Genomic DNA, 22204 nt, shown 5'->3' with positions numbered 1-22204 from the left:
ACATCATGTATCACCAGCATAGTAGCAACTAAATAGCTGAAGTCACAACAATACACATTGGTTCTTCAAGGTTTTTTTTTAAAATACTTAAGGGTCAAATGAAACATCGATGATAAGCCCTACAAAAATAGTGTCTGTGAATTTTGTAAATAATTGTCATTTAACTTGGCTGTACCTTTATTTTTTTTTAAAAAGACCCCTGCAAGTTTTCAGTTTTAGTGCTACCCAAAATAAAGAAGTGTTAACCCAAAATAAAGTAGTATTATTGGGCCCAAGTTTCCACATGATTCGCGCCTGATTTTTAGGAGCAACTGGTGGAGAACGGACTATTTTAGAAATCGCAATTCTCCACATTTTTTTTTCTGCAGTTCTAGTCAGGTAGAACAGTTCTAGTTTAGAACAGAATTTTTTTCTTCAAAAAGGGGGCGTGTCCGGCCACTGACGCCTGATTTGAAAGTTTCCACAGTGAAAATGTACTCCAAACTAAAGTAGAATGGAGCCAGTGAAGATTTTTGTAGAACTGAAAAAACCTGTTCTACACATTAAAAAATCAGGCGCAGGTTACAAATTAGGCGTCCAGAACGAGGTGGGGGGGGGGATAGGGAGGGGAGGGGAAGGGAACTCATTAAATTCGACAATAAATCCTTATTTATACTTCTACAAATATTATACAAATAAATCCAACCTGAATAAACATTTATAAGCCACGAAAAGATTAAATAAACCATCTTCCTACCTGTGTGAAAGTGCTTCAGCCAAGGAGAATTCTGCAGCCGTTCGTGCCACTGAGCGGGAGGGGGGAGAGAGAGGGGGAGGGAGGGAGAGAGGGAGGAGGGAGAGAGAGGGAGAGAGGGAGAGAGGGAGAGAGGGAGAGAGGGAGAGAGGGAGAGAGGGAGAGAGGGAGAGAGGGAGAGAGGAGAGAGGGAGAGAGGGAGAGAGGGAGGGAGGGAGGGGAGGGGAGGGAGGGGAGGGAGGAGGGAGAGGGGAGGGAGGGAGAGAGGGAGAGAGGGAGAGAGGGAGAGAGGGAGAGAGGGAGAGAGGGAGAGAGGGGAGAGAGGGAGAGAGGGAGAGAGGGGAGGGAGGGAGAGAGGGAGAGAGGGAGAGAGGGAGAGAGGGAGAGAGGGAGAGAGGGAGAGAGGGAGAGAGGGAGAGAGGGGAGGGAGGGAGAGAGGGAGGGTGAGAGAGAGGGGAGGGAGGGAGAGAGAGAGGGGAGGGAGGGAGAGCGAGAGGGGAGGGAGGGAGAGAGAGAGGGGAGGGAGGGAGAGAGAGAGAGGGGAGGGAGGAGAGAGAGAGGGGAGGGAGGGAGAGAGAGAGAGAGGGGAGGGAGGGAGAGAGAGAGGGGAGGGAGGGAGAGAGAGAGGGAGGGAGGGAGAGAGAGAGGGGAGGGAGGGAGAGAGAGAGAGGGGAGGGAGGGAGAGAGAGAGAGGGGAGGGAGGGAGAGAGAGAGGGGAGGGAGGGGAGAGAGAGAGGGGAGGGAGGGAGGGAGAGAGGGGAGGGAGGGGGGGAGGGAGGGAGGGAGAGAGGGAGGGGAGGGAGGGAGAGAGAGAGGGGAGGGAGGGAGAGAGAGAGGGGAGGGAGGGAGAGAGAGAGGGGAGGGAGGGAGAGAGAGAGGGGGAGGGAGGGAGAGAGAGAGGGGAGGGAGGGAGAGAGAGAGGGGGGAGGGAGGGAGAGAGAGAGGGGGGAGGGAGGGAGAGAGAGAGGGGGGAGGGAGGGAGAGAGAGAGGGGGGAGGGAGGGAGAGAGAGAGAGGGGGGAGGGAGAGAGAGAGAGGGGGGAGGGAGGGAGAGAGAGGGGGGAGGGAGGGAGAGAGAGGGGGGAGGGAGGGAGAGAGAGAGGGGAGGGAGGGAGAGAGAGAGGGGAGGGAGGGAGAGAGAGAGGGGAGGGAGGGAGAGAGAGAGGGGAGGGAGGGAGGGAGAGAGGGGAGGGAGGGAGAGAGAGAGGGGAGGGAGGGAGAGAGAGAGGGGAGGGAGGGAGAAGAGAGGGGAGGGAGGGAGAGAGAGAGGGGAGGGAGGGAGGGAGAGAGGGGAGGGAGGGAGAGAGAGAGGGGAGGGAGGGAGAGAGAGAGGGGAGGGAGGGAGAGAGAGAGGGGAGGGAGGGAGAGAGAGAGGGGAGGGAGGGAGGGAGAGAGGGGAGGGAGGGAGAGAGAGAGGGGAGGGAGGGAGAGAGAGAGGGGAGGGAGGGAGGGAGAGAGGGGAGGGAGGGAGAGAGAGAGGGGAGGGAGGGAGAGAGAGAGGGGAGGGAGGGAGGGAGGGAGGGGAGGGAGGAGAGAAGAGAGGGGAGGGAGGGAGAGAGAGAGGGGGAGGGAGGGAGAGAGAGAGGGGAGGGAGGGAGAGAGAGAGGGGAGGGAGGGAGGGAGAGAGGGGAGGGAGGGAGGGAGAGAGGGGAGGGAGGAGAGAGAGAGGGGAGGAGGGAGAGAGAGAGGGGAGGGAGGGAGAGAGAGAGGGGAGGGAGGGAGAGAGAGAGGGGAGGGAGGGAGAGAGAGAGGGGAGGGAGGGAGAGAGAGAGGGGAGGGAGGGAGAGAGAGAGGGGAGGGAGGGAGAGAGAGAGGGGAGGGAGGGAGAGAGAGAGGGGAGGGAGGGAGAGAGAGAGGGGAGGGAGGGAGAGAGAGAGGGGAGGGAGGGAGAGAGAGAGGGGAGGGAGGAGAGAGAGAGAGAGGAGGGAGGAGAGAGAGAGGGAGGGAGGGAGGAGAGAGAGGGGAGGGAGGGAGAGAGAGAGGGGAGGGAGGGAGAGAGAGAGGGGAGGGAGGGAGAGAGAGAGGGGAGGGAGGGAGAGAGAGAGGGGAGGGAGGGAGAGAGAGAGGGGAGGGAGGGAGAGAGAGAGGGGAGGGAGGGAGAGAGAGAGGGGAGGGAGGGAGAGAGAGAGGGGAGGGAGAGAGAGAGGGGAGGGAGGGAGAGAGAGAGGGGAGGGAGGGAGAGAGAGAGGGAGGGAGGGAGAGAGAGAGGGGAGGGAGGGAGAGAGAGAGGGGAGGGAGGGAGAGAGAGAGGAGGGAGGGAGAGAGAGAGGGGGGGAGGGAGAGAGAGGGGAGGGAGGGAGAGAGAGAGAGGGGAGGGAGGGAGAGAGAGAGAGGGGAGGGAGGGAGAGAGGGGAGGGAGGGAGAGAGGGGAGGGAGGGAGAGAGAGAGGGGAGGGAGGGAGAGAGAGAGGGGAGGAGGGGAGAGAGAGAGGGGAGGGAGAGAGAGAGGGGGAGGGAGAGAGAGAGGGGAGGGAGGGAGGGAGGGGAGGGAGGGAGGGAGGGAGGGAGGGAGAGAGAGAGGGAAGGGAGGGAGAGAGAGAGGGGAGGGAGGGAGAGAGAGAGGGGAGGGAGGGAGAGAGAGAGAGGGAGGGAGGGAGAGAGAGAGGGGAGGGAGGGAGAGAGAGAGGGGAGGGAGGGAGAGAGAGAGAGGGGAGGGAGGGAGAGAGAGAGGGGAGGGAGGGAGAGAGAGAGGGGGGGAGGGAGAGAGAGAGGGGAGGGAGGGAGAGAGAGAGGGGAGGGAGGGAGAGAGAGAGGGGAGGGAGGGAGAGAGAGAGGGGAGGGAGGGAAGAGAGAGGGGAGGGAGGGAGAGAGAGAGGGGAGGGAGGGAGAGAGAGAGGGGAGGGAGGGAGAGAGAGAGGGGAGGGAGGGAGAGAGAGAGGGGAGGGAGGGAGAGAGAGAGGGGAGGGAGGGAGAGAGAGAGGGGAGGGAGGAGAGAGAGAGGGGAGGGAGGGAGAGAGAGAGGGGAGGGAGGGAGAGAGAGAGGGGAGGAGGGAGAGAGAGAAGGGGAGGGAGGGAGAGAGAGAGGGGAGGGAGGGAGAGAGAGAGGGGAGGGAGGGAGGGAGAGAGAGAGAGGAGGGAGGGAGAGAGAGAGAGGGGAGGGAGGGGGAGAGAGAGAGAGGGGAGGGAGGGGGAGAGAGAGAGAGGGGAGGGAGGGGGAGAGAGAGAGAGGGAGGGAGGGGGAGAGAGAGAGAGGGGAGGGAGGGGGAGAGAGAGAGAGAGAGGGGAGGGAGGGGGAGAGAGAGAGAGAAGGGAGGGGGAGAGAGGGGGGCGTCGGGTCGGGGAACAGGAGCGCGGGTCGGGTCAGTCGGGGGGGGGGGGGAGGCGGGTGTCGGGTCTCGGGTCGGTGCGGGGGGGCGGGTGGAGAGCGGGTGTCGGGAGGAGGAGCCCCACCCCAGTGAGGCCATTGGGCCAGGGCTAGGGGCTGCGTGCTTCGGGCCCCTCCCACACAGTTCGGCGCCTGGAGCTACTGCACTTGCGTGCCGACTGTAGCGCGCATGTGCAGAGGTCCCGGCACTGTTTTCAGCGCCGGGACCTGGCTCCGCCCCCCCCACAGCTCGTGCTGACTGCGCCAAGGGCCAGAGGACCTGTAAGTAGGTGCAGACTACCGAGGATTTTTTTAGGCGCCGTTTTAGACGCGAAAAACGGGCGTCCAGCTTGTAGGGGCGCCCGTTTTTTTCTTGTGGAAACTTGGCCCCATGATTACTAATTTCAAATTTACTGTTTTTGGGGTAAACTATTCGCCACAAATTTTTCTGCACTGAAAATAAAACCTGAAAAAGACTGTAAAATGGTTTGCCAATGGCCAAAAACTGACTTAATTATCTTACGCACAATATAAGACAGCCTAACTTGTATTATATTCCAGTGTTTTTTCTTTCCATATCTACGTTCATTTAACCATGAAATGTAAATGAAAATATTACGTATTTTCTATTTGTCTCCCCTTCAAGATCACAAATTATTTACAAACACAGGAAGAATCAGAAAAAAAACATTTTGATCATCCTGTTTTGAGCATAAATGATACATTGCTTCTTTCACACACAAAATAACTGCAACAGACCATAATTCTGGCTGGAACTCAAGACATCAAGGCTGAACTGCAAACTTAATGTTCTTTGCATAGTAATGAATAATCAACTTAAACAATCAACATCCTTTGCATGGGATTCTACAATGTTTAATATTCATGTAATATGAAAGTCCATATATTACAAGAATATTTCTGAACATTTTACATTTTAGTTGTGAAAAAAGTAGGTTGTTTTTTTTTTAAATTACAATTGGTATTTACGTTACTCACAATCAGTCCTCCTGAATGCCCATCTTTGCCTTCGGCACATAAGCCTCTGAACAGTTTTCCATTTATTCCAAACCTCCAAGAAGCACATTGGCTAAGCATTTAAGTTCTATCAGTGAGCAAATGTCGTGGTGAAAAGGCTATCCCAGTGTGCTTACCACAACTCCAACAGACTTGGGCCATGACTTACATCAATTTTTTTTGGAGCAAGTTGTTTTTTCTGGCATAAGTTAAAAAATGCCATTTCCCCCCAAAGATTTGCTCCAGAGTAAGTCAGTTAGGTATGATTTTTTTTTAAGGTCAGTTTTTTTTCCCCAAAAGGGGGCGCTCCTAGACACTTACGCCAGTTTTGGCCAGCTAAAACTTACTTCAAATTGACTTAGGTCAGCGTATGTGGCCAGCTCTGAAAAACCTTGCGGGCAGTGAAGAAAAAGCAGCGCACATTCGACAGACATTAGGGCAGGGATAGGGGAGGGAAGGGAACTGGAGAGAGGACCTCAACAACCAAGCACCAAACATTGCAAGGAAAAGCTCAAAAAAAGGAGAGAAAGATATGCTGATATACAAAACATTCTCTCTTTCCTTCCCCACCCTTTCTCTCCTCCTCCTCTTCCTCCTCCCCCTCTTTCCCCCCCCCACCCCAAAAACTCTCCTCCTCCTCTTCTCTCCCCACCCCGCCCAAAACTCTCATCCTCATCCTCCTCCTCCTCTTCCTCTTCCTCTTCCTCTTCCTCTTCCTCTTCCTCTCCTATCCTCCCCCCCAACGCACCCAATCAAAACTCTCAAGCACAACCAATAATAAAAAATAAAACCGAAATCCTACCTCACCCGGGAACTCAGTGGGCCGGCCAGGGATAGGATGCGGCGAGATCAGGGCATCCCTTCGGCCGGGGATAGGGGCTGCGAGCATCGGGTCCTGCTCACAGCCCGCAGGACACACAGGGAGGGCAGGAGCATGCGCGCAGACTTCACTGCGCATGCGTGCAGGTGCCGGCACGGTTTTCGGCGCTGACCTGTTGCTCCGCCCCCCATTTCAGATTGCACGCCACACCGCGACTCGGGGACTCGAAAGAGCGGCCAGGATGGGCCCCTTTTCTCTGGCGCCCTTTCCTTAACTTAACGTAAGTGTGCCGAAAAAAGGGGTTGGGCAAAGTTGGGCCCATTGTATTTCAGGTAGAAAGCAAAATACTGCCAATCTGAAATAGCGAACGGTCACCAGCCAAAACATTAACCCTCTTTTTCTCGCTCTACCTGGTTTGCTGTGTGCTTCCAGCATTCTCTGTCTTTATTATATTTCAGATGTTCATTTCTATGAAGCTTAAGGAAGGGTTGGAATCAATTAAGCCTGATGTTGGCACTCAGCTGCATTGTAATTGTAAAGTATTGGTTTTGAGTTTTCTGAATGTATTCAGTCCCCAACAAGATAAAGATATTATAAATTTGATGGTGTTTTTATGTTGCTGCATCAGGAATCTCGGCAGACTTCCTACATTATGGGTCTGTGCTGTCAGAGTTCTGGGTGAGCAAAACTAATACATGACAAAAGTGGAGGCCAATCAACTGCATGGTCGTAGTTCTGATTCCAAATCAGCAGACCCATGAAAAAGTAGACTTCTACTTACACCAGACTGGTACCTTAAGTGCTTTACACTTGGGAATACCATCAACTGTGCAAGACCTATGTAGCAGGAATCAATGCCATTGCAATAGTGTAAAACCTCCTTCAGCCCACACATACCTTGTTCAGATTGATGTGGACACCTAATTTTCATTGGTATTCTGATCTGTCATCAGAGCTATAACTTCTGTGCACCCAATCTAGTCTAATAATGAAGCAGCCAACAGCAGGGCCTGAATAACATCAGGCTTGGGCTGACAAGTGGCAGATACATGTGTGCTATAAGTGCCAGATAATGACCATCTCAAATGAGAGAAAGGCCAGCCACTTCCCCTTAACATTCAAATCCATTATCGTTATCGGAGTCTCCACCACCCCCAACCATAAACTGTACAGGCCAGCCACAAATGCTGTGGCTACTAAAGCAGGTTAGTGGCTGAGTATTCTGTGACTAGTGGCTCACCTTCTAACCCCTCAATACATAAGAACATAGAAATAGGCCTCCAAAGGCTCTTCATCATCTAAATAAGGCTGGTCACTGCGATGAAACACCCACCACTCGCCTAGATGGGTGCAGCCATAACAACACTCAAGAAGCTCATCAGAATCCAGGACAGAACAGTCCAGCAGAGTGGCACCTCTCGCCATGCTCAGTGTCGACCCTCTCCATCACTGACATACTGTGGCTGCAGGATGTAATATCTACAAGATACACTGCAGCAATTAATCAAGGTTACCCCACGTATGCAGATGATGTCACCAAGGAGCAGCAGGTAGCTGAGGTAGATGAGGAAGAGGAGGGGTCACTGGCAGATCTGGAGGAAACCCTGCAGAAAGAGAGCCATTGCTGGCTACAATTGGGCAGGTAATAAGAACATAAGAAATAGGAACAGGAGTAGGCCATACGGCCCCTCGAGCCTGCTCCGCCATTCAATAAGATCATGGCTGATCTGATCATGGACTCAGCTCGACTTCCCTACCCGCATAACCTCTTATCGTTTAAAAAACTGTCTTTCTGTCTTAAATTTATTCAATGGCCCAGCTTCCTCAGCTCTCTGAGGCAGCGAATTCCACAGATTTATAACCCTCAGAAGAAATTCCTCCTCATCTCAGTTTTAAATGGACGGCCCCTTATTCTAAGATCATGCCCTCTAGTTCTAGTCTCCCCCATCAGTGGAAACATCCTCTCTGCATCCACCTTGTCAAGTCCCCTCATAATCTTATACGTTTCAATAAGATCACCTCTCATTCTTCTGAATTCCAGTGAGTAGAGGCCCAACCTACTCAACCTTTCCTCATAAGTCAACCCCCTCATCTCCGGAATCAACCTAGTGAACCGCCTCTAAAGTATATCCTTTCGTAAATATGGAAACCAAAACCGCACGCAGTATTCCAGGTGTGGCCTCACCAATACCTTATATAGCTGTAGCAAGACTTCCTTGCTTTTATACTCCATCTCCTTTGCAATAACGGCCAAGATTCCATTGGCGTTCCTGATCACTTGCTGTACCTGCATACTATCCTTTTGTGTTTCATGCACAAGTACCCCCAAGTCCCGCTGTACTGCAGCACTTTGCAATCTTTCTCCATTTAAATAATAACTTGCTCTTTGATTTTTTTTCTGCCAAAGTGCATGACATCACACTTTCCAACATTATACTCCATCTGCAAAATTTTTGCCCACTTAGCCTGTCTACGTCCTTTTGCAGATTTTGTGTGTCCTCCTTACACATTGCTTTTCCTCCCATCTTTGTATCAATGGAACCAAGCGAAGGAAGTCCCACTGAGTTGAACAAATCAATGAGCAGTATTGGAGGAGAATAGTGTGGTCATCCATGTCAAAGGCTGCAGAGATCAAGGAGGGATAATGTGCCAGTCACAAAGGATGGCATTTGTGACTTTGGTTAGAGCCTGATCAGAGAGATTCAAACTGGGCATTACAGGAAAGACAGGCACAGATTTAAAAAGTGACATGTTCAAGCACTTTGGAAAGGAAGGGAAGATTGAAGATTGGGCAGTAGTTTACAAGCACGGAGGGATTGAAGATGTTTTTTTTTTAAATAAGGAGTGCAGTGATGAAAGGGTCTTGAAAGGCACGGGACAGTCCTCGAGAGAGAGAGAGAGAGAGAGAGAATCATTTAAATGTCAGCTTGCATAGCAGCCAGGGACAAACATTGGGTGGTCATCAGTTTCGTGGGAATGGGGTCAAGGGAACAAGCACCAGGTCTTACAGATGAGATGAGCTCAGAGAGGGCGTCAGAGGTGAGAAACTAGAGCCTATGGACAAGGGGAAGGGGGAAGCAGCAGTGGTAGCTGAACTGTCAGTCTTTGTGATAAAAAGGTTCATGAGCTCCTCACACTTGTTAGAGGCAAGAGTGGAAGGGGCAAGGGAGAGGAGTTGAAGGAGACAGTTGGTATTGGAGAAAAGAACACATCCACTATGTTTACCCTCCAGGATGATAGTCACCATAAATAGCTTGGAGTGCAGTGATGTTCGCCATATGTCCATTTGTAACACACAAACTAGCTTTGGTCAACAAGCAGGTTGAATTTCACCACAAGATAATTCTTACTGTGTTGACTTTACATTATACAGATTGCTTTAAATAAAAGTGGTACTGTACATGTTGGCTCCTGGTGCTCTAAAATCTGTACCCCACACATGGTTGTGGAAAAGTGCAACTTTTGTTTTCTGTTTTTTTAACCCCCCCCCCCCGCAATAGTTAGGGAAGTCCCAGACAAGCCCATAAAGAACGATGATATATTGCTGAAAAGGAATTTTTTAAAGCTTTTATTCAAACATATGTGACATAGAAATGTCCCAAAGCATTTTATGTGCCAACATTTCTTTTAAGCGCAGTGGATGTGGTGTAAGTAAACAATGCAGTTATTTTGCACACAGCAAGATTCAGAGGTACAGTAGCATAGTGGTTATGTTACTGGACTAGTAAAATTAATGATCCGGAGACGCAAGTTCAAATCCGGCCACAGCAGCTGGGGAATTTAAAATTCAGTTAATTAAGTAAATCTGGAATAAAAAGTAAGTGTCAGTAATGGTGTCAATAGTAAAAGGGACCAAGTCCAACTGCAGCAACTACAGAGGAATCTTCCTACTATCAACCACTGGGAAAGTCGTTGCTAGAGTCCTCCTCAACTATCTTCTCCCTGTGGCTGAGGAGCTCCTTCTGGAGTCACAGTGCAGATTTCATCCCCGACAGGGCACAACAGACATGATTTTTACAGTGCAACAGCTGCAGGAAAAATGCAGGGAACAGCACCAGCCCTTATACATGGCCTTCTTCGACCTTACAAAGGCCTTTGACACTGTCAACCACGAGGGTCTATGGAGCGTCCATCTCCTTTGCGGATGCCCCGAAAAGTTAGTCACCATCCTCCGCCTGCTCCACGACGACATGCAGGCCATGATCCTTACCAACGGATCCATTACAGACCCAATCCACGTCTGGACCAGGATCAAACAGGGCTGTGTCATCGCCCCAACCCTCTTCTCAATCTTCCTCGCTGCCATGCTCCACCTCACAGTCTACAAGCTGGAGTGGAACTAAACTGCAGAACCAGTGGGAACCTGTTCAACCTTCGTCGTCTCCAGGCCAGGTCCAAGGCCACCCCAACCTCTGTCGTCAAGCTACAGTACGCGGTCGATACCTGCGACAGCGCATATACAGAGGCCGAACTCCAAGTCATAGTCAACATATTTACTGAGGTGTACGAAAGCATGGGCCTTATGCTAAACATGCAAGACAAAGGTCCTCCACCAACCTGTCCCCGCCACACAGCACTACCCCCCAGTCATCAGATCCACGGCGCAGCCCTGGACAACGTGGACCATTTCCCATACCTCAGAAGTTTCTAATCAACAAGAGCAGATATTGACAACGAGATTCAACACTGCTTCCAGTGTGCAAGTGCAGCCTTTGGCCGCCTGAGGAAGAGAGTGTTTGAAGACCAGACTCTCAAATCTGCCACCAAGCTCATGGTCTACAGGGCTGTAGTAATACCTGCCCTCCTGTACGGCTCAGAGACATGGACCATGTACAGTAGACACCTCAGGTCACTGGAGAAATACTACCAACAAGGTCTCCGCAAGATCCTGCAAATCCCCTAGGAGGACAGTCACGCCAACATCCCCAGCATTGAAACACTGAGCACACTTGATCAGCTCCGCTGGGCAGGCCAAGTTGTTCGCATGCCAGACACGAGACTCCCAAAGCAAGCGGTCTACTCGGAACTCCTTCACGACAAATGAGCCAAAGACGGGCAAGGACACCTTCAAAGCCTCCCTGATGAAGTGCAACATCCCCACTGACACCTGGGAGTCCCTGGCCCAAGACCGCCCTAAGTGGAGAAAGTTCATCCGGGAGGGTGCTGAGCACCTCAAATCTCATCGGCGATAGCATGCAGAAATCAAGCGCAGGCAGCGGAAAGAGCGTGCGGCAAACCAGTCCCACCCACCCTTTTCCTCAACGACTATCTGTTCCACCTGTGACAGGGATTGTGGTTCACGTATTGGACTGTTCAGCCACCCAAGGACTCATTTTTAGAGTGGAAGCAAGTCTTCCTTAATTCCGAGGGACTGCCTATATGATGATGATGATGACGACAATGGTTAAAAACCCATCTGACCATGAAACTACCAGATTGTCATAAAAACTCATCTGGTTCTCCAATGTTCTTTAGGGAAGGAAATCTGCCGTCCTTACCTGGTCTGGCCTGTATGTGACTCCAGACACACAGCAATGTGGCTGACTCTTAACTGCCCTCTGAAATGGCCTAGCTAGTCACTCAGTTATACCAAAACCACTACAAAGCAGCATGGACTGCAGCGGCTCACCACCACCTTCTCAAAGGCAATAAAATGCTTCCCTTGCCAGCGACGCCCACATCCCGTGAATGAATTTTTTTTTAATTCCATGAACAGCAACAACATGTTAATCTATTTTTGGTAGTGTTAATTGAGGGTGAAATGTTGACCCGAACTTCACATGTTGAATCTTTAATGTCATCGGAACTACCGGAGTGGACAGAGGGAAACACACTTCAATGTTTCCCAATGCTGCATTGCAATATTTGTCTGTGCTACAAGGTTGCTACACCAGCTCTTGCCATCAGGGAAGCAGTAAAAAAAAAATCACTGCTTGAATTGGTAGTCACACTATCAGCACCAGCAAAGCCCACTTCATCTACATTACAATACCTGCTGAGCACCTAAAGTCAAAGTAACCAGTGCTAGCACTGTATTATAAATCCTGACCAACGGATTCATCACAGACCCAATCCACACCTGGACTAGGGTCAAGCAGGGCTACACCAACGCTCTACTCGATCTTCCTCGCTGCAATGCTCCATCTCACACTCAACGAGCTCCCCGCTGGAGTGGAACTAAACTATAGAACCAATGGGATCCTATTCAACCTTCGTTGCCTCCACACTAGATCAAAGGTCATTCCATCCTCTGTCATCGAACTACAGTACACGGACGACGCTTGCGTCTGCGCAGACACTGAACTCCAAGCCATCGTCAACACCTTCACCAAGGCGTACGAAAGCATGGGCCTCACACTAAACATCCATAAGACAAAGGTCCTCCACCAACTTGACCCCGCCACACAGCACTACCCCCCAGTCATCAAATTCCACGGCTCGGCCTTGGGCAACATGAACCATTTTCCATATCTCGCAAGGGCAGACATCGACGACGAGATCCAACACCGCCTCCACTGCGCCAGCGCAGCCTTCGGTCGCCTGAGGAAGAGTGTTCGAAGACAGGACCTCAGCAAGCTTATGCTCTACAGGACTGTAGTGATACCCACCCTCCGAAAAAACTCAAGAGACGTGGACCATATACAGTAGACACCTAAAAGTGCTGGAGAAATACCATGTATCCTGCAAATCCATTAGGAGGATAGACGCACCAACATCAGTGTACTCGATCAGGCCAACATCCCCAGCATCGAAGCACTGACCACACTCGACCAGCTCCGTTTGGCAGGCCACATCATCCGCATGCCCGACACGAGACTCCCAAAGTAAGCGCTCTATTTGGAACTCCTACTCTACAGGCGAGCCCCAGGTGAGCAGAGGAAACGTTTCAAGGACACCCTCAAAGCCTCTTTGATAAAGTGCAACATCCCCACCGGCACCTGGGAATCCCTGGCCCAAGACCGCCCTAAGTGGAGGAAGAGCATCCAGGATGGCGCTGAGCACCTAGAGTCTCGTTGCCGACAGCATGCGGAAGACAAGCGCAGGCAGGAGCAGCGTGCGGCAAACCAGACTCCCCACCCACCCTTTCCTTCAACAACTGTTTGTCCCACCTGTGGCAGAGACTGTAATTCCCGTATTGGACTGTACAATCACCTGAGAACTAATTTGTGGAGTGGAAGCAAATTGTCTTCGATTTTGAGGGACTGCCTATGATGATGATAAATACAGCACTTCGGTGATGTTCAAAACAATAGTTTGGTAACCAATTTAACACACCTGCATGTGGTTTTAATAATTTAATTGTCTCCCTCCTGTAATCCACGTAAAAAGTATGTAAAGAAAAATCGTACGTGTACAGTGCAACTATCCACACCAGGCTCAAAAGTGAACCCACCAGTTACAAGCACTAGAAGGCGTTAGAGGATGGTGGGTACTCAGCAAAGTTTTGAATAAAGCACATTGAGATAAATACACTACAAATATTGCACTGTACAGTTACAAAATTTCGCTCAGTTTAAACTAAAACAATTTCAACAACGTCTAAACAGTTACAAAGTCATTTTATATATATAGAGAAATACAAACATCTTGCTTACGAATTCGAACTGACACATTAGTTCCGTCCAAACGCTGCAGCGCTTTTAAAGTAGAATACAGGCAATGAATATTAGGATCACTTCTGAACAACGTTACCCCTTCAACTCCTTTCCTTTGAAATGTGCTACCATTCGATGCTAACTACCAGCCATCACTCGACATTTCAATTCAGCTGCACTAGAACCAAAGTCGAAGTTCTCGATATTGTCAATGACTTTGCAATGTAACTGATCAAACACACAACACGGACACTGCCTCGGGCATTTGTGAAACTCACCTGCCACAGGTTGTCCTCTCCTCGGACAGTTGAGCCATCGCGGCGGGATTGCGCTGTTTGACATGCTGATATTTCACACTGGCACCAACAACACACCCACACCAAAAGCTTTCAGTTCCCAGTGCAGGCCAGCACCATGAAAAGTGTGTGTCCAGTCGCCGCCGCCGCTGCGGTTCCGAGTTATAAGCAGGCTCCCCTCCTCTCTCACATCAGAGGCCAGGCCCCGGCTTTGAGGCCTCAACCCGGCCAAAACCCGCTCCCCTAATATCGCGCCACTTTTAAAAAAAATATATTGATCAGCCGAGGAAACGTGCGTGATCCCGAGTCGGTGGCTCTGGGCTCTGCTGCAAATGCAGTGGCCGTAGTAACGGACGGCAGTAGGCGCGAGACACTCGGCCGGCACCCGATAGACGGCAGAGTGCGCGCTCCGGCACTGCGCGTGCGCCGCCCACAATGCACCGCCTGTTCGCTGCGCGTGCGCGCTCCCGCGAGCGGCCGGCGCGTTCCCGAGCAGCATACCAGCTGGGACAGTCCAAGGCCCTGGCTGCAGCGTTTGCTGCTTGTGGCTCTTTGGATTAGAAAAATAAAAAGTCTACAAGGCTGTCCACTTATGGGGCAACAGCAAAACTAGAGGCCGTCAATATAGGATAGTGACCAAGAAATCAAACAGGGAATTCAGAAGAAACTTCTTTACCCAGAGAGCAGTGAGAATGTGGAACTTGCTACCACAGAAAGTGGTTGAAGCGAATAGTATAAATGCATTTAAGGGGAGGCTAGATAAACATACGAGGGAGAAGGGAATGGAGGGTTATGCTGATAGAGTTAGATGAGGAAAGACAGGAGGAGAAGGCTCAAGTGGAGCATAAACACTGGCATTGACTGGGACCAATGGCATGTTTCTATGTTGTATGTCTTATATAAATCTATGTCGAGAGGAGATTTGATAGAGGTGTTTAAAATCATAAAGGATTTAGGAGAGTAAATAAAGAGAAACTGTTTTCAACGGCTGAAGGGTCGATAACCAGAGGGCACACAGATTTAAGGTAATTGGCAAAAGAACCAGAAGCGACATGAGGAAAAACTTTTTTTAAACAACGAGTAGTTAGGATTTGGAATGCAATGCCTGATAAGTTGGTGGATACAGATTCAATAGTAGCCTTCAAAAGGGAATTGGATAAATACTTGAAAAAGAAAAGAATTACAGGGATATGGGGAAAGAGCTGGGGAGCAGGACGAACTGGATTGTTCCTTGAAAGAGCCAACGCAGACTCGATGGGCCGAATGGCCTCCTGTGCTATGCTATTCTATGATTCTAAGTGCTCCCCTCATCTGAGAAGGTCCCACTAATGTACTAATATAACCGTGGGGTTTAATCAAACTAAGAGAAACTTAACCAAAATAATGCGGGCACTGGAAATCTGAAATAAATACAGAAAATGCTCATCAATCTGACACACAGGGCCCAAGTTTCCACACGATAAAAAACGGGAGGCCCTCCGAGCTGGGCGCCCGTTTTTCGCGCCTAAAACGGCGCCGGAAAAAAAACGAGCGATTCTGGAGCGCTTTGCAGCTCCTTGTCTGCTTGGCGCGGTGCCCAGGGGGGCGGAGCCTACACTCGCGCCGATTTTGTAAATGGGAGGGGGCGGGTACTATTTAAAATATTTTTTTTCCTGCCGGCAACGCTGCGCATGCGCGTTGGAGCGTTCGCGCATGCTCAGTGTGAAAAAAAACATTGGCACTCGGCCATTTTTGTAGTTCTTTGTAGCTGTTTAGTTTTTGAACATTTTTTAATAAAAGTACATTGCCATCAGCACTGAGGCTTCTTGTAGCAGTGAGAAGCCTCAGAAAGTTGAGGCATCCGTTTCCCGACGACCTTCCCCTTTTGCCGTCGGGAAATGGCTCCTCAATTTCTGAGGCTTCCTGCAGCCTTCTCTCTTTCCCGCCAGCCATCTGGAACGGCTCCCTTCTCTTCCCCGCCCCCCCCCACATTCGGTCGGCTCCCTTCCCTCCCGCCCGCGTTCGGTCGGCTCCCTTCCCTCCCCCCCCCCCCCCCCCCGCGTTCGGTCGGCTGGCTCCCTCCAGCCCGCGTTCGGTCGGCTCCCTTCCCTCCCCCCCCCCGCGTTCGGTCGGCTGGCTGGCTCCCTCCCTCCCTCCCGCCCGCCCGCGTTCGGTCGGCTCCCTTCCCTCTACCTTCCCTCCCCCCCCGCGTTCGGTCGGCTGGCTGGTTCCCTCCGTCCCTACCGCCCGCCCGCGTTCGGTCGGCTCCCTTCCCTCCCACCCGCCCGCGTTCGGTCGGCTCCCTTCCCTCTCCCTTCCCTCCCCCCCCGCGTTTGGTCGGCTGGCTCCCTCCCTCCCTCCCGCCCGCGTTCGGTCGGCTGGCTCCCTTCCCTCCCCTCCCGCGTTCGGTCGGCTGGCTGGCTCCCGCCCGCCCGCGTTCGGTCGGCTCCCTTCCCTCCCTCCCTCCCGCCCGCGTTCGGTCGGCTCCCTCCCGCCCGCGTTCAGTCGGCTCCCATTCCCCCCCCCCCGGTAACGGCTGCCTCGTTTTGTGAGGCTTGCTGCAGAATTCTTCCTAGCTGAAGCACTTTCACACAGGTAGGAAGATGGTTTATTTAATCTTTTCTTTGCTTATAAATGTTTATTCAGGTTGGATTTATTTGTATAATATTTGTAGAAGTATAAATAAGGATTTGTTGTCGAATTTAATGAGTTTCCTTCCCCCCACCTCGTTCTGGACGCCTAATTTGTAACCTGCGCCTGATTTTTTAATGTGTAGAACAGGTTTTTTCAGTTCTACAAAAATCTTCACTTGCTCCATTCTACTTTAGTTTGGAGTACATTTTCACTGTGGAAACTTTCAAATCAGGCGTCAGTGGCCGGACACGCCCCCTTTTGAAGAAAAAATTCTGTTCTAAAGTAGAACTGTTCTACCTGACTAGAACTGCAGAAAAAAAAATGTGGAGAATTGCGATTTCTAAGATAGTCCATTCTCCACCAGTTGCTCCTAAAAATCAGGTGCAAATCATGTGGAAACTTGGGCCTACTACTTCTAGCCCAAAAATTGCAATGGCAGGCCAATGAATGGCACCCACTGTTAGTTAGACTTGCCCTTTTAATGTAAATGATATTTTGCCCTGCAAGTCGCTGGAAGTGGGAGATGGCACGATATGGCATCTGGGATTCGAGTGAACAGGTCAAGCAACTGTGTATCTTATTAACCAATCAGAGTGAAGCAAAGACTGAGAAGGAAGCATAATTTAGAATGGGTGAATTCAGTATCAAATCAGGTACAGAAAGGGAAAGAAAGATTGGATTGAGAGAGAAAAAAAGACAGAAAGAAAAAGTAAAAGAAATCGAACTTTTTTTTTTAAATCCCCAACTCCAATTAAAACCTGAAAGGATGAGACTCCACATTTGTAATAGTTAATTTTCAGTGCCAGAAAGGTTACTGGTAGTAATTAACTGTTATTACGCCATTAAAAAGCTACTTAGACTTGAAATTACAACTTAACTTCTGTGCTGAGTTTAGTTTGTATCTGCATTGCAAGTACAGGAATTCCATGCCGCTTAATGCATTCAAATCGTGAGCCAGGCAGCAAGATGCCATTTTTGCAAAGCGGAACAACGCATCTCCAACAGCAACTTCTTACTTTAACTGAAACAACCAGTTGATCTGGAATAATACTTTAAATTAAATTAAGGGGGCAGGCCACTTTTAGGCAACTTTTGGACATATAAATACCTAGAAATACTTAGAAGTTGCAACCAATCCGTGTGAGTATTTACCTTCCACTCAAGCAAATAATTTAAATCCTATTTGCCCACCCTGTTCCCATATCCTTAACCCATTGAAAGCATGGGGTCCTGTAGTTCAGTGGCACTACGAAGAGGGGGAACCAAGGGTTTGGTAGAATTGGGGAGCAGAATGTGAGGGTTGGCTCACTGGTAGATTCATGGTGTCAGTCAGTAAGTAATTGGAGGGAGGTAGGACAAGGCACTGGTCTGAAAGCATTGATTTCTAAGTTTCTACAAGAACTCTGAAGACATTGAATTAAGTGTTTTGTGACTTGGTCCTGGAGAATAAGTATATTCTGTGTTTTTTTTCAATAAATGAGTGCCATAGATCCATAAATAAATGTACAGATTCTACTTTCTGTGTCTATACTTCTGCCTTTCTGGAGTTGTAAATTGACACATGACAGCTTTAAAAATAATGATTTTCAATTTTAATTAGCAAAATGTGGTTAGCAGTCTCAGCAAAAAATTGCCGATGCTGGAAATCTGTAACAAAAACAGAAAATTCTGGAAACATTCAACAGGCCAGGCAGCATCTGTGGAGAGAACAGGCAAGTTAACATCTCAGGTGTGGGCTTTTAATCAGAACTGTTCATGCTTTCTAAATTCAAAACGGCTAGTAGCTTTTATTTAAACATTGTCAAAAAGTTATTCAAATTCATGACTTTCAAAACCGCACAGATTTAAGTACTCTATTACACAGACAGAATTTGACATTGAAGAGGAAGCAATAGGAAATGGGGAATGTAGTAGGTGAAGTGAACGATGGGGAAAGTGATGGAGTGGGAGGAAAGAGGAGAGAACCAGACGGGAGGATTAATACCCACTACCAAAGGCAGATGACGTTTTTGCGACTCCGGCGGGAGGAAAGACGTTCACGAAGCTGGAGTTGACCTCAGACTACATGAGGAATCATCGAAGGGTCTCACCTGCATCAACACGCACAAAGGTCTCTTCATTTACAACAGATGCCCGTTTGGGATTCAATCAGCCGCGGCGATTTTCCAGCGAAACATGGAAAGCTTACTGAAGTCGGTCCCGTGCACCATGGTCTTCCAGCACGACATCTTAGTTACAGGTCGGGACACAGTCGAGCATCTGCAGAACCTGTAGGAGGTTCTTAAGTCGGCTTAACCGCGTGGGGCTCAGGTTAAAATGCTCGAAGTGCATTTTCCTGGCGCTTGAAGTGGAGTTCCTGGGGAGAAGAATCATGGCGGATGGCATCAGGCCCACAGATTCGAAGAAAGAGGCAATCGAGAACGCACCAAGGCCACAGAACGTGACGGAGCCGCAGTCGTTTCTAGGACTCCTGAACTACTTTGGTAACTTCTTACCGGGTCTCAGCACTGTTAGAACCACTGCACGCCTTACTGCATAAATGAGACGAATGGGTAAGGGGTAAAAGCCAAGAAAATGCCTTTGTAACAGCTAGAAAATTGTTATGCTCAAACAAATTGCTTGTGTTATATGATCCATGTGATGCGTCGTCATACGTTGTCGGGTGTGTATTGTAACAAGCTAATGAATCTGGGAAATTGCAACCGGTTGCTTATGCATCCAGAAGTCTGTCCAAGGCTGAGAGGGCCTACAGCCTGATTAAAAAAGAAGCATTAGCATGTGTTTATGGGGTAAAGAAAATGCATCAATATCTGTTTGGGCTCAAATTTGAATTAGAAACTGACCATAAGCCACTGATATCCCAATTTTCTGAAAGTAAGGGGATAACTATGAATGCATCGGCCCGCTTCCAGAGATGGGCGCTCACGTTGTCCGCATAACAACTACACCATCCGCCACAGGCCAGGCACAGAAAACTGTGCCGATGCTCTCAGTAGGTTGCAATTGCCCACCACGGGGGTGGAAATGGTACAGCCCGCAGATTTAGTCATGGTAATGGAAGCATTCGAGAGTGAGCAATCACCAGTTACCGCCCGACAGATTAGAACCTGGATGAGCCAGGACCCCTTACTGTCCTTAGTAAAAAAAAACTGTGTGCTTCATGGGAGCTGGTCCAGTGTCCCATTAGAAATGCAGGAAGAGATAAAGCCATACCAGCGGCCTTCTTTGGGGTAATTGGGTAGTAGTACCCAAAAAGGGCAGGGATACTTTCATTAGTGATCTCCACAGTACCCACCCAGGCATTGTAATGATGAAAGCGATAGCCAGATCCCATGTGTGGTGGCCCGGTATCGATGCGGAATTAGAGTCCTGCACAAATGTAACACGTGTTCATAGTTGAGCAATGCACCCAGGGAGGCGCCACTAAGTTTATGGTCTTGGCCCTCCAAACCGTGGTCTAGGGTCCATGTCGACTATGCAGGCCCGTTTTTGGGTAAAATGTCCCTAGTGGTCGTAGATGCTTACTCCAAATGGATTGAATGTGAGATAGTGTCGGCAAGCACGTCCACTGCCACCACTGAAAGCCTGTGGGCCACGTTTGCCACGCATGGCCTACCTGATGTCCTTGTGAGCGACAACGGGCCGTGTTTCACCAGTGCCGAGTTCAAAGAATTCATGACCCGCAATGGGATCAAACATGTTACATCTGCCCCATTCAAACCAGCATCCAATGGTCAGGCAGAGAGAGCAGTGCAAACAATCAAGCAGAGCTTGAAGAGGGTAACTGAAGGCTCACTGCAGACTCGCCTATCCCGAGTCCTGCTTGGTTACTGCACGAGACTCCACTCGCTCATTGGGATTCCACCCGCTGAATTGCTTATGAAAAGGGCACTTAAGACAAGGCTCACTAAGTCCACCCTGATCTACATGAACAGGTAGAGAGCAGGCAGCTTCAACAAAGTACATATCATGATAGCGCAAATGTGTCACGCGAAATTGAAATCAATGATCCTGTATTTGTATTGAACTATGGACAAGGTCCCAATTGGCTTCCCGGCACTGTCATGGCCAAAGAGGGGAGTAGGATGTTTCGAGTCAAACTTTCAAATGGACTCATCTACAGGGCACACTTGGACCAAACCAAACTCAGATTACCTTTTTTGACTCACCAACACACTCACCAGTGGCAACCGACACCACGGTTGACCACGAAGCAGAACCCATCACCCGCAGCAGCTTAGCAGGAATCACCACACCAGGCAGCCCAGCAAGGCCAGCTGCACAGCAGCCCAGCGAGGGCCCAACAAACGACTCACCAAAGCCAGCATTTTCACCGAGACGATCAACCAGGGAAAGAAAGACCCCAGATCGACTCACCTTGTAAATAGTTACACTATTGACTTGGGGGGGGGGGGGGGTGGTAAGTGTTGTTATATATGTAAACCTGTAAATACCTTGTTTAACCACCAGAGGGCTCATCCCCTGGAATCCCAAGGGATCCCACAATCCCTTGGGAGCAGCTGTACTTAAGGAGGCCTCATAGGCTGGAGAGGCACTCTGGAGACCTGTAATAAAAGACTAAGGCCACACTTCACTTTGAGCTCACAGTATCTGGTCAGATTCTTTATTCATACATAACAGATACAGTGGTGGGAAAGGAAAATGGGGACGATTTAGGGAGGAGATGGAGTGTGGCGCTTTGGGAGCAATCATGGAGTAAGAGATTTAGAGATCTATAATGAAAACAGAAAATGCTGGAAATACTCAGCAGGTCATCTGTGGAGAGAGAAATAGAATTAACATTTCAAGTCGATGACCTTTCATCAAAACTGGAGAATATTACAGATGTAACAGGTTTTACACAAGTACAGAGGCAGGAAAATGGGAGGAAAGAACAAAAGGGGAGATCTGTGATAGGGTGGAAGGCAGGAGAGATTGAATGACAAAAGGGATGATGATGCAAGGCAAAAGGGGATGGTAATGGGTCAAGTAAAGAAACAAAAGATGGGTCTAGAAGAGGTGTAAATGGGAATAGCAGTATCATCAATAGCAGTCATCTGAGAAAATGGGGGCAGAGGTTATGATCTGAAATTGTTGAACTCGATGTTGAGTCTGGAAGGCTGTAAAGTGCCTAATCGAAAGATGAGGTGCTGTTCCGTGAGCTTACATTGAGCTTCAATGGAACAGTATAGGAGGCTGAGAACAGAGAGGTCAGAGTGGGAGTGGAACAAAGAAGTGACAGGCAACCGGAAGCTCAGGGTCACGCTTGCAGACTGAACGGAGGTGTTCTGAAAAGCCATCACCCAATCTGCATTTGGTCTCCCCAGTGTAGTGGAGACAGCATCATGAGCAGGGAATACAGTATACTAAGTTGAAGTACAAGTAAATCGCTGTTTCACCTGGAAGGAGTATTTGGGGCCCTGGACGGTGGGAAGGGCAGGTGTTGCATCTCCTGTACTTGCACAGGAAGATGCCGTGAGAAGGGGAAGGGGGGTTGGGGGTGATTGAAAAGTGGACCAGGGTGTTGCAGAGGGAACAGTCCCTTCAGAATGCTGAAAGGGGAAAGAAATAGATGTGTTTGGGATCACGCTGGAGGTGGTGGAAATGGCAGAGGATGATCTGTTGAATATGAAGGCTGGCGGGGTAGAAGTCGAGGACAAGGGAAACCTGATCATGGTTCTGGGAGGGAGGGGAAGGGGTGAGAGCAAAGTGCAGGAAATGGAACGGACACGGTCGAAGATCCTGCCAACCACGGTGGAGGTGGTTTCAATATAACCCACGAAAAGACAGGCACCGCTGGGACCCATGTGGGTTCCGATAGCAACACC

At 49.9% G+C, this 22204-nt stretch overlaps 1 protein-coding gene across 3 annotated transcripts in view; it reads right to left on the bottom strand.

Moving 5' to 3' along the window:
* The window catches only part of rngtt (RNA guanylyltransferase and 5'-phosphatase), a 522369-nt gene extending 508185 nt beyond the window's left edge, over positions 1 to 14184 (bottom strand). For all 3 annotated transcript variants that reach the window (XM_070885554.1, XM_070885552.1, XM_070885555.1), the window contains exon 1: positions 13746 to 14184. In XM_070885554.1, the coding sequence (XP_070741655.1) occupies positions 13746 to 13809 (64 nt within the window). In that variant the 5' untranslated portion in view covers positions 13810 to 14184. The remainder of the gene's footprint in view (positions 1 to 13745) is intronic.
* Positions 14185 to 22204: the final 8020 nt, after the last annotated feature.

Source organism: Pristiophorus japonicus, chromosome 7 (assembly GCF_044704955.1).
Source record: "Pristiophorus japonicus isolate sPriJap1 chromosome 7, sPriJap1.hap1, whole genome shotgun sequence".
NCBI classification, from domain to species: Eukaryota; Metazoa; Chordata; class Chondrichthyes; family Pristiophoridae; genus Pristiophorus; species Pristiophorus japonicus.
Note: the sequence above shows the minus strand (reverse complement) of the source record. Positions and strands in the feature narration are given on the sequence as shown.